This window comes from Magnolia sinica, chromosome 3 (assembly GCF_029962835.1).
Source record: "Magnolia sinica isolate HGM2019 chromosome 3, MsV1, whole genome shotgun sequence".
Taxonomy (NCBI): Eukaryota; Viridiplantae; Streptophyta; class Magnoliopsida; order Magnoliales; family Magnoliaceae; genus Magnolia; species Magnolia sinica.
In genome coordinates, this window is record NC_080575.1 from 90,045,799 (window position 1) to 90,059,171 (window position 13,373).

Here is a 13,373-nt window from a genome sequence, read left to right on the forward strand (position 1 = left end):
TATTGTCGCCCACCGCGTATGGACCCCACCCCCAATAGCTCCAAGATCAAAAGATGCTACCCAATCTATGTCGGCCCTTCTTCGGTTGAATCTGGACCGTTGCTTTATTTATCCAGTGACCATCTATTGGCAAGCCTCAAATAAAGATCATGATAGCCTTACCAAGAATGTTTCTTGGTGGACGTGATCAAGATCTAATCCAGTCATCTAGTAGGTTCCATGGCGTAGATTCCTTACCCGAAACTCAAACCAATCCAATGGTTAGGAACACCCATATCCATAGCTCAAGTGGTAGACGAGTGAAAGATACCTTGTTTCACACTGAGGTCTTGGTATCAATTCCCTGATAGGGGTGGCTAACAGTGACGTGTGAACTGACAGTGGGTGTACTAACAAGCTAACAACAAAAATAATAATAATAAATAAATAAAAATCCAATGGTTAGGTTGGCCACCCATTATAAAGAAAAAAAAAGAAACGTACGATAAAAAAAAGTGCATGTCCAACTTTCCAAGAAATCAACCTTATTCTTATCTCTATTGTTATATATAGGACTCCTCCCATTAACACGACATGTAATAAACCTCCACAAACATAGAGAAGTGCTCAAGAAATGGGTAAGGGAGAGACAGCTTATAGAACCCATGTTCTACTCCTTCCATACCCAACTCAAGGCCACATAAATCCCATATTGCAATTCGCTAAACGCTTAGTCTCCAAAGGCATCAAGGCCACCCTAGTCACCACAATCTTCATCTCCAACACAGTCCAATTAAAAACCGGCTCGGTCGGCATCGAGCTCATCTCCAACGGGTGCGACCAAGGTGACTTCACAGAAGTGGGGTCCATCGAGGACTACCTCGAGCGCTTGGAATCCGTTGGCTCGCGAACTTTAACCGAGCTCATCGAGAAGTTAGACCGTTCAGGCGACACTGTCAGTTGCCTTATCTATGATCCCTTCTTTGCCTGGGCCCTGGACGTAGCCAAACGGTGCAGCCTATCTGGGGCTGCGTTCTTCACTCAGTTGTGCATCGTAGATGCCATCTACTACCATGTGTACAAGGGCAATCTGACTGTCCCACTTGAAGACAAGACCATTCGATTGCCAGGGCTTCCGCCACTGGAAATTCACGACATGCCATCCTTTTTCTCAGTGCCAGGATCTTACCCGGCCTACTTGGAAATGGTTTTGAACCAGATGTCTAATGTGGAGAAAGCGGACTGGGTCCTTTTGAACACAGTCCACGAGCTAGAAGCCGAGGTGGGTCTTGCGAATTTTTAAGGTTGACCCCATATATATATATATATATATATATATATATATATATGGTGTGTTTCCATCATGGGTTTAGAGTCGGAAGAGTCCTGTTCGACTTGTGGAGTTCACTCTGACTTAGTCGACCCAATGTGGTTCTAGACAACAAGTTAAACCGAGTCGGCCGAGTCTGTCTCTCTAAAACTCATTTTGTAAGGGCATCCAAATCTGTCCATCATGTGTGCCCTTTAGTGCTCTCTTTCACTCCCAAAAATTCAGCTGATTCAAAACTTAGGTGAGCCTCACCATATGAAACAGCTGGGATGCTCAAGACCACCACTGAAAACCTTCCTAATTGTATGCGGCCGGTTCCATAGTGGTTTTATTTATTTATTTATTTATTTATTTTATTTTTTTAATAATATGACATCTAACCTATTCATAAGATGCATCAAATCAGGATGAATCGATATCAGAAAACATCAGACCATTCCAAAACGTGGGTGAGCCACAACAAATGATTTTAGAGCCTTTCAGCTTTATTTTGCATGATGCGGCCCGCCAGAGTTTTATTTATTTATTTATTTATTATACCGACTTGAATTTTGGAAACCATGGAGTTAAGAAAGGGGCAGAACCTGATGAACAGATTGAATGTAACCAAAACATCGAGGTGGGACCCATACATCGATTTGTATTGTAAGCTTTTCCTATAAATGATTTGTATTGGATCAGGCCTCTTTCTCATGCATCCCACCTTCTATTACCCATTTCTCCAAGATATCATTTCAATCCCATGATGCTAACCATCCCATCAATTACTAGAGAGTATACTAGAAAAGGTTTGATCAATGATCTAAACTGTTCATCATGTGGGGACCACCTTCAATTGCCGAGTGCGCCCAATTTTCCTAGAAACCCATTCCCCAGGTTAACTAAAAGATAGCATTGTGTTCCACCTAGAAACCAAACACAGTTTTTGGGAATAGTCCTGAGATGGACAACCAAACAGCCTCATACTTTCACTAATCATAAGATGTCTTGTGGTTGTTGTTTCTTCCTGTTTGGATTAGCTACTATATTTGCACTTTGTTAAAGTCCCTTGATAATCCTCTAACAGCCCGAGCTTTTAGAGTAAATGGTTATTTGACATGGTAGTAGAGGGGAAGGTGTGTTAAAGTCTCTTGATATACATTGATATACCTTCCTTTAACAGCTCGAGCTTTTAGAGCAAGTGATTATTTGACACACTTCTAATCATATTCACCATCTTGTGAGATTCCAAGCAGGCAGTGGAGTGGATGGCAGGGATCTTGCCGGCAAGGACGATTGGACCGACACTTCCATCCATTTACCTGGACAAGCGGGTGGAAGGGGACAAAGATTACAACATTAATCTCGCAAAGATGGACCACGGAACATGCATGAAGTGGCTCGACAAGAGGGCGACTGGATCTGTTGTGTATGTCTCATACGGTAGCCTGTCCTCAGTAGGAGAGGACCACATGGAAGAACTTGCATGTGGACTTAAAGGGAGTAACAAACACTTCATATGGGTGGTGAGGGAGACAGAGAAGGAAAAGCTCCCAGAGAAATTTGCGGAGGAGACAGCAGAGAAGGGGCTGATAGTGAGATGGTGTCCACAGCTAGAGGTGTTGGCTCACCAAGCTGTGGGGTGCTTTGTGACACATTGTGGGTGGAATTCCACACTGGAGGCATTGAGCTTGGGTGTGCCAATGGTGTGTGTACCCCAGTGGACGGACCAACCCACAAATGCCAAGTGTGTGGAGGATGTGTGGCGAGTGGGATTGAGGGCTAGGATTGATGAGAAGGGGATTGCGAGAAGGGAAGAGATGGAATTCTGTATAAGAGAAGTGATGGAAGGAGAGAGAGCGGAAGAGTTCAAGAGAAATGCTAGTAAATTGAGGGAGTTGGCTATTGAGGCTGTGAATGAAGGTGGTAGCTCAGATAAAAACATTGATGAATTTGTGGCCAGTCTTGTGAAAGGCTGACATTGGAATGATTTATATGTAATTGTATTTGTGAAGCAGTGATTATGAGATCACATATGTGTTCATCATTGTTGTTATCTTCATTATCAGATTTGTATCTCAAGCAATTTGTAGTCCAAACTGATAGGTTGGCAAGAATTTCCGTGGAAATCGATCGTTGGTTTCCAAAATTTCTGAACGGCAATGCTAATTCCAGCAAAAGGCAGTCCATTACCTTTGTTAACAAAGCGGGTTGCGTGTTGCCACTGCTTGGATGGACTTAGTCCAGGCAATGGCTATGTGGGGCCCACCATGATGTATGAGTTTTATTCATGCTGTCCATCCATTTTTTTCAAGATTATTTTATAAGTAAAAAAATGAGGAAAATCCAAGGCTCAAGTGGACCACACGACAGAAAGCATCACTGATAATGACAAGCAACAACCACATAGATGAAAACTTCCTAGGGCCACTGTCATGTTTATTTTCCATGAAAGCTATTAATAATGTCACACAAACATTAATGAGGTGAAAACGCAAATTTCTTCTATGAAAATTTTAATAACGTGTGTTCAAACCAAACTTGTAGTACACTTTAGCCTTGGATCTATCTCATTTTTGGGCTCATTCCCTTAAATGATTTATAAAGATGAATGAGTAAGTGTCTGAGTCAAAAGTGAGGCATATCCGAATCTCATGTGGACCACACCACAAGCAACTGTGGTGATTGGATGTAACACCCCGTACTTTTCACTCGGGTGTTACCGTATAACCAAGCGTAATTAGTATAAATACAAACCTAGCTAAGTAGACATTTACATGCATCCTAGCCTAACTTGTGACTGGGTCGGACTCGGTCTAGATTAGTCGAGGCCAGGCCTGGACTTGGATCAGGTCAAGCATGTTAGACTCGGTACTAAGTTGGCTCGAGTTCCGGTGAGGTCTATTTCAAAACCGAATCCATTCGGGTCAGCCCTAACACGGTCCAACTCAACTTGATGCCTACCGGTAGTTGCATATGGTTTCCAACTTCTTCTTAGAGGTGAGTGAGTACATGTATGGTCCACCTAAAGTCATGCACTATGAGATCTCTTCTCAATCAGGTTTGAATGTTTAAAGATCTTAAAATTTTAAAATTTAGATCCGATGTTTTCACTCAAAATAGGTTTGGTGTTATGGAATTGAACCTTGTGGATGGATTGTATGTAAAATACTAGTTCGTGAAAGATCGCTCAGATGGGTGGGCCTGCGGATCCAACGGTTTAAACGATCCTGGAACCTTTGTAGGAGTTGAAAATGAATGGTGCACGTGGGATGGTTCATGTATCTATTGCGGGAGTCAAAAAGTCTGATTCAATGTTTAAAATCACCCCAGATAAATAAATGACCGTTTATGTTCAGATTGAAGTTGATCCGACCGTTGAATCAACTTAATCGACACTAAATGAATGTAGATCAAGTGACATGGCCCACCTTAGCCTTGGTCCTGCCCCATATTTGGTCAAGGACATTTTTTGGGCCCTCCAAAGTAAATGCACGAAGTGGATTTCATCTAAACATCTTCGTGGACCCCATAATCATCCGCATATGCATGGGATACACGTGCACACGTCGTGCACGGATCAGTAGAGATCAGTCAAAGCGGGCTGATCCATGCTCTCTCAAAATAGGAGAGATTTCTCTCTCTCTCTCTCCAGTTTGCGCCAGCCGACGGACAACGTCCGTTTGAGGCCTGCTATGGGCCACCATCTTAGATCATATGGACGATCTGATCCGTCAATCGTGTGCACGACATAGTTCCAACCAAAATCTATACTTTTCAAGTGTTAGCGCAAGTGTTCACGCGCACCATCTTCGACCCAAACAAGACCTACAAAGACAACGTTTCCGAAAATGGAAACGGCTAGCTGTTGCAATCCGCGTGAGTCAGTCCTCCTTTAATCTCGGCCATCCACGTGGCGTTATCTCATCCATCCGATGGAGTTCACGCTGATTAGGGCTCCCGTATGAAAACCGGCGCAGCTCTCTCCCCACAGTTTTAGAAAACCAGATGGCGGGATTACATCCGAACCTTCCGATCTAATCCGACGAACCTGAGGGAATCTAGGGTGTGATATAATTGGAGTGGGTCGTGTGACAATAGACCTCTCTCACGTTCTTGCTTCGGATAGGAAAAACCGGCCATTCCCTTCTTCGTCCAAACCCACCGGTCTAAACTCCTCCAAGCTTTGATGAAGCTTATCTACAAGCTTCCTAGGTCCATTAGGACCGTCTAGAAGGAACAGATCGGAGGCAGAAGCCCCTTTTTCAAAGATGCCATTAATGGCAGCCATCTTCTCCATCGTTCAAAATCGAGTTGAGGTCGGTTCGGGCGTGCCATCTCTAGCCTCTCACCATATGGAGACGTCCCTGATGTTAGAAGATGGAGAAGGGAAAGAGATAGAAGAAGAAACAAGAAGAGGAAACGGATTGGGTGTGGGTGAGTGCAACTGCCGCACTCCCGTTCGAGCTAGGACCGAGTCAGATCCAAGCCTGTTGGGTCTGGGCCACAGCTAAGTCGAGCTCAAATGCTATGGACTGCTGCTGACTTGGGCCATGCCGAGTTTTCAACAGAGAAGAAAGTGAGGGAGAAGGTGCGGATTCGTGCCACACCAACTCACTGCTGAGTAAGGGACGGCTGCTGGTGACTCGGTCCAACAAGCTGACGAGATGAGGTGAGTTGGGCCGCCCCTGCAACGAGTCCAGCCACATCCGAACTTTCCAGAAACGAAAAAGTAGGAGGAAAGAAGGAGAAGAAGAAAATGGTGGAAGAATGGGTGCGATGCTGAGTCAACTCGAACCGGACCGAGCCTGACTCTCTGCTGAGTTGTGAGCTTGGGTCAGGCCGAGTTTTGAGCCCGGTCGAGCCGCTGCCAAGCGCCTCCAGCCTCTCTACAAATTCAAAAAATTAATAAGAAGAAGAAGTAGAAAGGAAGGGAATAAAGGAGAGGAGAAAAGATGGGAGAAGGAGAAGATAGGGCAGGGAAAGAGAATTTTTGGCTGAGATGTTGGCTGACTCACTGCCGAGTCAGTTGGGTTGAGTTAGACATGGGCCTAGCCTAGATCTAGCTGGAAGTGGGGTCCTGAAAGAGGAGAAAAGAAGAAGGAGAAGGAGAGAGATAGAGAGAGAATGGAGGGGTGGTGGTTGTGTTGAACCGAGTCAACTCGACTCAAACTGAGTCAGCCAAGATGAGTCCTCCTTCTCCTTCTAGTTTCAATTACAATTATCATCATTAAATATTAGTGTTTTATTTTATCATTATTAAGTATTATCATTGTTAGGATCATTAATAGTATATATGATTAACCATTAGTAAATTACCTATACTTATGTCAGTTAATATATACGAACTACCATGATTAAACAAGAATGTCTTATTCTTCATTCTTAATCATTACCATCAATGGTAGAACATATTACTCCCATTACAATGACTAATAGTGTCACATTAATTAATATTAATTATATCATTAATGTTGATAGTCATGTTATGGTTACTAAGTTAGCATGGTAATTAATTTTACCTTAATTCGCATACAAATCCTAGCCTTAAGTTAAATATGGGTCAAAATCCACTATATAACCTAATTAGTGTAAACAAAATTGTAATTATCAAACAATAGTATTTTGTTTAATGATAGATCATAGTATCATGACTAAATTCATTTTTAATAGTTAAGAATAGTATCATTAGGAAAGGGCAATCTGACTGTCCCATTTGAAGACAAGACCATTCGATTGCCAGGGTAGTCATTGTCATTTTACCGTTAGCAAATATTCTATTTCTATTACCTCTATTATTTGATAGATTATTGGTCATTATAAGAACATTAGATATTATATATATATATATATATATATATATATATATATATATATATATATATATATATATATATATATATATATATATATATATATATATATATATATATATAAAATTGTGAATTATCATTTGATGGATTAATACTCCCATTGCGAATATTATTCGATCCATTGTGCGATAATAATATTAATAATAACTTAGGATTCAAATCCTAGAACTTAAGTATCAAACTAAACTTTGAGATAAAACCCTAACCCTACATCAAAACCCTAAAGATAAATAACTAAAATCCTAGGCTATGATCTAAACCCTAGGTTAAGACCCTAACCCTAAATAGCGTGTAAGCTTGGATCTAATTGTACAATCTTACGATTGATGGTAGGAATTGATTCCAAGGGAACACATACTTCTTAGCGATGGTGCAGACGGTTCAAACATAAGGTGATGATTCTTCCCCTTGAGCTTTCCATCTTCCCATTAGCTTAAGTTATAGTGTGTATTTTAATTTATAATTGATATCTCCCGTTTATAATCATGTGTTAGCTGGTGGAAATTGAATTGCTATATTACATGTTTAAGGCTCATCCTGTATATTTGTCCATACTTATGAATTATTTGTGGATTGCTTATGAAACTTAAACTGGTACATTAGTGGGAAACCCCCACCTATAAATGTACACCCATACTTGGGATGTAACCCGACTGGTTGTGACTGAAGTAGACCTTCGATTTAATGGTTATTGAGCGGTGGTCTAGATGATCATTGATGTGGGCCTACCATCCAGGGTTGTTGTGCCTAAGTGATTTTCAAGGATGATTTTTTATTGCATGGTTTTAATACTCGCCCTATGTGGCATATTTTGATAATTGTCGTACGTGGCTTGTTTTGGTATCGCCCTATGAGGCTTTGTTCTAGTATTTTCTCTATATGGGTTCGATGTTTTTATCGTGCAACCATGCGATGGTAAGACATATTTATTGCAAGATAATTGGCTACTAGTCGATAGGTTTTCATTAAACATCCTAAAATGGTAGTCTCATGAGCCGGGATGGTGGTATGGACCTATGCCTGAGATGTCGGCCTACACTGGTGACGAGCCCCCGTAGTGACCTTGAACTTACCTAAATTGGCTGATTATAACTGGACTAATAACGGTTTAGATAATCATACATCCATAGCATATTGGCGATGACGGGTGGCTAATTCTAGATGCTGTAGCACGTGCACTTAGGATCATCGAGGTATCGTTTCACTAGCTTCCAGACCACCGACTATCAACTCCTGTTCCGACTGGATGATTTTCCCAGGTCGATGATTTATATGAGTGACGAGCCCAAATTCCACAAGGATGAGCATCCCCGGGGCGATGTGCATTCATGCATCCATGCATTTAAAAAGACTGCATCATGTGTTGTTTTAATTGCCTTATTGTTTTATAATTATGCTTACCTAATGAGGTGGTGTGTAATCTTGAGGGGAATTCACACTGAGTTGGCTACTCATCCATCAAATATACAACCGTACAGGTAGCCCTGATGACGTTCACATTCATATTGGTGAGGAGTAGGCTATGGTTGACAAGGGTAAATGATTATATTTGCTAAGGGCTGCTACAAGATTTCACAACTCAAGATTGTTACAAATTTACTTTGTTTCACATGTAACGTTATCTCATTTTGTATTTGTAAGAATGGAGACATTGGTTTGTATAAGTCATTATGGGCACTCTCTTGTATACTTTAAATGTAATTAAATATTTTTCTTTATGTTGATTTGTGTGTGTGTGTGTGTGTGTGTGTGTGTGTGTGTGTGTGTGTGTATATATATATATATATATATATATATATACTCAAAATTAACTATCTTTTAAAGTTAACACTCGGGTTTTTGCGAAACGGGTTGTGCACTCGGGTCCTGAAAACACGGGGCGTTACATTGGACGCCCACCATTAAAATCTTTTTAGGTCCACAAAAGTTTTGAATGAAGCTGATATTTATATTTCGTCCAGGCCTTTGTGACCTAATAGACAAATTAGATGGAAAATAAATAGGAAGTTTTCAATGGCAGGTGTTTAATCACCACTCTTTTCTTATGGTGTCGTCCACTTGAGATTTGGATCCGCCTCATTTTTAAGATAATGGCCTAAAATGATCTAAAAACATAAATGAAGTGTTAATAAAACATATACATCATGGTGGGGCCCACCGAGCACTGTCCAAAGTGTTAGTAGAGGAAGTGGATTGGTTGGTGTACCATACACCACCGACCTGACTAGTGTGGTACATGTCATGTGAAGACGAGCATTGACGCTACTGGAGATCAATTCAAAAGATATCAAAGTTACATTGACCCCACAATATGTATTACATCCACACCATTGCAAGATCATTTTAGAATATGAACCCAAAAATGAGTCATATCTAAAGCTCAAGTGGACCACACCAAAAATGGTAGTGGGACAATTATTCTCAAAACATCGGTAGGGCCTACCATAACATTTATTTTCCATCCAATTTGTTCATAAGGCCACACATATCTTCTTTTTTTCTTCTTTTTTTTGTTAGCTTGTTAGTACACCCACTGTGGTCACACATACCTGGATGAAGAGGAAAGACGAATATTATATTGATCCAAAACTTCTATGACCCCCAAAAGGACGTTCAATCCCCCGCTGCTTTTTGCAAAACTTCTGTGACCCCAAAAGGGTTTCAATGGTAGACCCCAACTGCTTTTTGCAAAACTTCCTCGACCCTAAAATGATTTCAATCATAGATCGATGTTCAATACCCCACTGCTTTTTACAGTGTGGTCCACTTGATCTGTCTTATTTTTCAGCTCAAGCCTTATGAGGAGCTCGCCAAATGGATAGACAATATGGATATAACACATACATTATGATGGAACCTGCTGAACTTGGTGACATCAACACACCAGCCGGGTGATTAGCTACCGTGTCTGGCCACGAAAGTGATGCCACCAAGCTTTATGGGTCCCACCATGATGTAGCATGTTATATCTACATTGTCCATCCATTTAGAGAGAGCATTTTAGGGCATGGGCCAAAGGAAGCAGATCCAAAGCTAAAGTAGAGCCCACCGGGAAAAAAAAAAAGAAGTACGGATTAAACTCCTACCATTAAAATTTTCCAGAGGCCTATAGAGGTTTTCCATCAACCTGATATTTGTGTTTATCTTTTATCCATGTCATTGTTAACTTATGAATAGATTAGATCTCAAATAAACCTGATGGTGGCCGTAGGAAGGTTCCAATAATGGGTCACTGGCCCCCGCTGTTTTCGATAGTGGTTCACTTGAGCTTTGGATCTACATTATTATTTAGCTCATGTATCCATGCGGACGGACAGTGTGTATATAATATATACATCATGGTGGGCCCTACAAAACTAGCTACGTAACGTCATTTCAGTAGGAAAACTTGCTATTCAACCTGTCAGTAGCTAATCCGCGTCCCACGTATGAGAAGACTATCCTTGGTCAGCCACGTTCCCAAAGATCGGTGCCATGGATAAGAGGCTGATAAGTAAGAGAAAGTGGATTGCGTAGTGATCTTTAGGGCATGTTTGGACAGTCACACCGGATGGGAGTAGGGGGTATTAGGTCGGCTACATAAGGAGGACCCATCCCATCGCCTGTTTGGAAATGAAGGGTTATCTCATCCCGCTGGGTGCTGGTTTAAGAGGGTAGCCAAGCACGTTTTGGGCCAGTCAATTCCGTACAGTCCACTGACTGACAAAGGTGGTTCCGCATGAGACGACATGGGAAACGGATTAGCAATGGTAAGTGCTCTGTAGGCCCCAACATGATATATGTGTTTCATCCATGCCGTCCATCTATTTTTTTCGATCATTTTATGTTATGGGAAAAAAAGTAAAGTAAATCTCAATCTCAAGTATACCACATTACAGGAAACAATGTTGAAAGAATTTTGACCTCCAAAAATGTTTTGGGGGCTAAAAGTTTTGGATCAAGCTGATATTTGATTTTTCCCTTCATCTAGGTCTTTATGACCAAATCAACAGATTGGATGTCAAATAAACAGCACAGTGGGCCTTAGGAGGATTTTAATGGTGAATAATCTATTCATTATTTTTGTCCTGTGGTGTGGTCCACCTAAGACTTATATCCCTATCTTTTTTTTGTATCAAGCCTCGTACATCATGGTGGGGCACAGGGTGGAGTGCGTGAATGGGTTTAGTCCAATCCCGTGTGCATCCAAACAGGTTCACTTTACTCATCCTAGGATGCAATTCAGTATCCAAACAAGCTGATGTTGTAGGTCCCAGGATATAAGGATCCCATGGGATGTCCGACCGTCCACTGACACCACCATCATTACCTTAAAACCAATCCCATCCCTCCTAATCCCATGGGATCGGTCTGGCCAAACACACCCTTAGCGGACTGAGTAAACTCAGTGAAGCCTATCGTGGATATATTTGTTTCTCAGCTCATTTTAGGATAAGCCCAAAAATGAAGCACGTTGAAAGCTCAAGTGGACCACATCACAGTAAACAACATGATTAATGACGTTCACACTTGAAACCTTCCTTATGGATGAATGGACAGTACAAATATTAGCCTGATCCAAAACTTCTGTGGACCCAAAAAGCTTTCAACGGTTGGCATTCAAATCACACTTTCCTGCGTTGTGGTCCACTTAAGCTCTGGATATGCTTTAATTTTGGGCTTGTGATTTAAAATGAGATGGGAAAACGGATGAACGGCGCAGATAAGATAGATACATCACAGTAGGCCCCACAGCTGAGTAACTCAGTACTCAATCAGCTTGCTCCGTGGGGCGAATAACACGCAGCGAAATTAGTAGCATTTTATTTTAAACATTAGATAACTTAAAGCTGAAACACGCTATCTCTTGCTGACGCTTGCTTGCTTGACAAAGCTTTTTGCTCTAGCTTCTCTCTCGTAAGTCCGACTCTTTGCTTTTCCAATTTAAGTCAATCTAAAAGATAGTTCGCTGTTATACACGCATGCATAGTGTCTTCCACCCCAATCTAATACTTCAAATGTGAAATGGCGAATCACTCAAACGAAGCAAACGACCACAAAAGCAACTAATCCATGTGAAGCATCACCCGCGCACTCAAAAGTGCAAAATAGGCAATCCAAACGTCAGCTTTCTTCCACATTACACAATTTCAACCGCCTGATCAAATGAACCCAGACCCATTTTCGCCATTCAACTCTTACCAAAACACACCCTTCTAATCTTAGCTCCAAAGCAACAAAAACCTCTACTCTCTTATAACCCTCCATTTCAGGACCCTATTTAAACAAGACCCAACTGCCCATTACAACCACACACTCAACAAACAAAACCCAAAAGGTCCTTTTTGTCATTAACCTACGCACCATCTTCACAACCAATGGCTCCGTTTTCACTGAAACTGACCACCCTTTTCATATCTTTGTCATTAACCTTCTTGATTAGCTCAATCAACACCGTGGATGCGCGGGCCAACAAGGCCGACCTGATCAAACAGTTCATGGAGGCCCACAACAGCGCCAGGAGAGTGGTTGAAGTCCCAGCACTTAAGTGGGACTCTGCCCTAGCCACATTCGCACGTGTATACTCGAACCAAAGGCGTCATGACTGTGCTCTAGTTCACTCTCCGGCTCAAAATTACGGCGAGAACATCTTCATCGGGCAAGGCCGAAAGTGGACCCCAAGGGACGCGGTCACAGCATGGGTGGACGAGAAGCAATGGTACCATTACTCCAACAACTCATGCACTGGGCCCGATTGCACCCACTACACCCAGATCGTGTGGCGCACCACGGAGCGTGTGGGGTGTGCCAAGATCATCTGCGACAACGGCGCTAGCTACATCACATGTGAGTATCATCCGCCCGGGAACTACATTGGGGACAGGCCTTACTAGTGTGGCCCATTGTCATGTGTGGGATATATTCCACAGGATGAAGTCTAACGTGCTAAATGGCACCACATGGTGCATGTCACTTGTGATTCAATCGATTGATTGATGTATATACATTGTAATATTGTTTCATTTTATCTAAAATGAAAAAATAAAAAATAAAAAATCTCTCCTTTGTTTGAGGATGATTGTAAATACCTCCCGGTTTGTTTTGGATTATTATATTACATCCACCTATTTTCTATCTCAAAGATTCATTGCAGATTCCTACCCTCCAAGGAAACAAAACCATAGTCTCTGAGCAATTCACCGTTTTACCTCAACTCATATACTCATATGCAA

The 13,373-nt window shown here is 41.7% G+C and overlaps 1 protein-coding gene and 1 long non-coding RNA gene across 2 annotated transcripts in view; one reads left to right on the forward strand and one right to left on the reverse strand.

Annotated features, from left to right (window-relative positions):
• The window catches only part of LOC131240199 (uncharacterized), a 96,013-nt gene extending 83,164 nt beyond the window's left edge, over window positions 1-12,849 (reverse strand). Inside the window, exon 1 of the long non-coding RNA XR_009168649.1 lies at window positions 12,505-12,849. This is a non-coding gene — a long non-coding RNA (uncharacterized LOC131240199). The remainder of the gene's footprint in view (window positions 1-12,504) is intronic.
• LOC131240196 (UDP-glycosyltransferase 74F2-like) lies at window positions 569-3,350 on the forward strand. Its single transcript, XM_058238308.1, has 2 exons — window positions 569-1,261; window positions 2,545-3,350. Exons 1-2 carry the CDS (start codon window positions 614-616, stop codon window positions 3,265-3,267), a joined length of 1,371 nt encoding a protein of 456 aa, XP_058094291.1. The 5' UTR covers window positions 569-613; the 3' UTR covers window positions 3,268-3,350.
• Window positions 12,850-13,373: the final 524 nt, after the last annotated feature.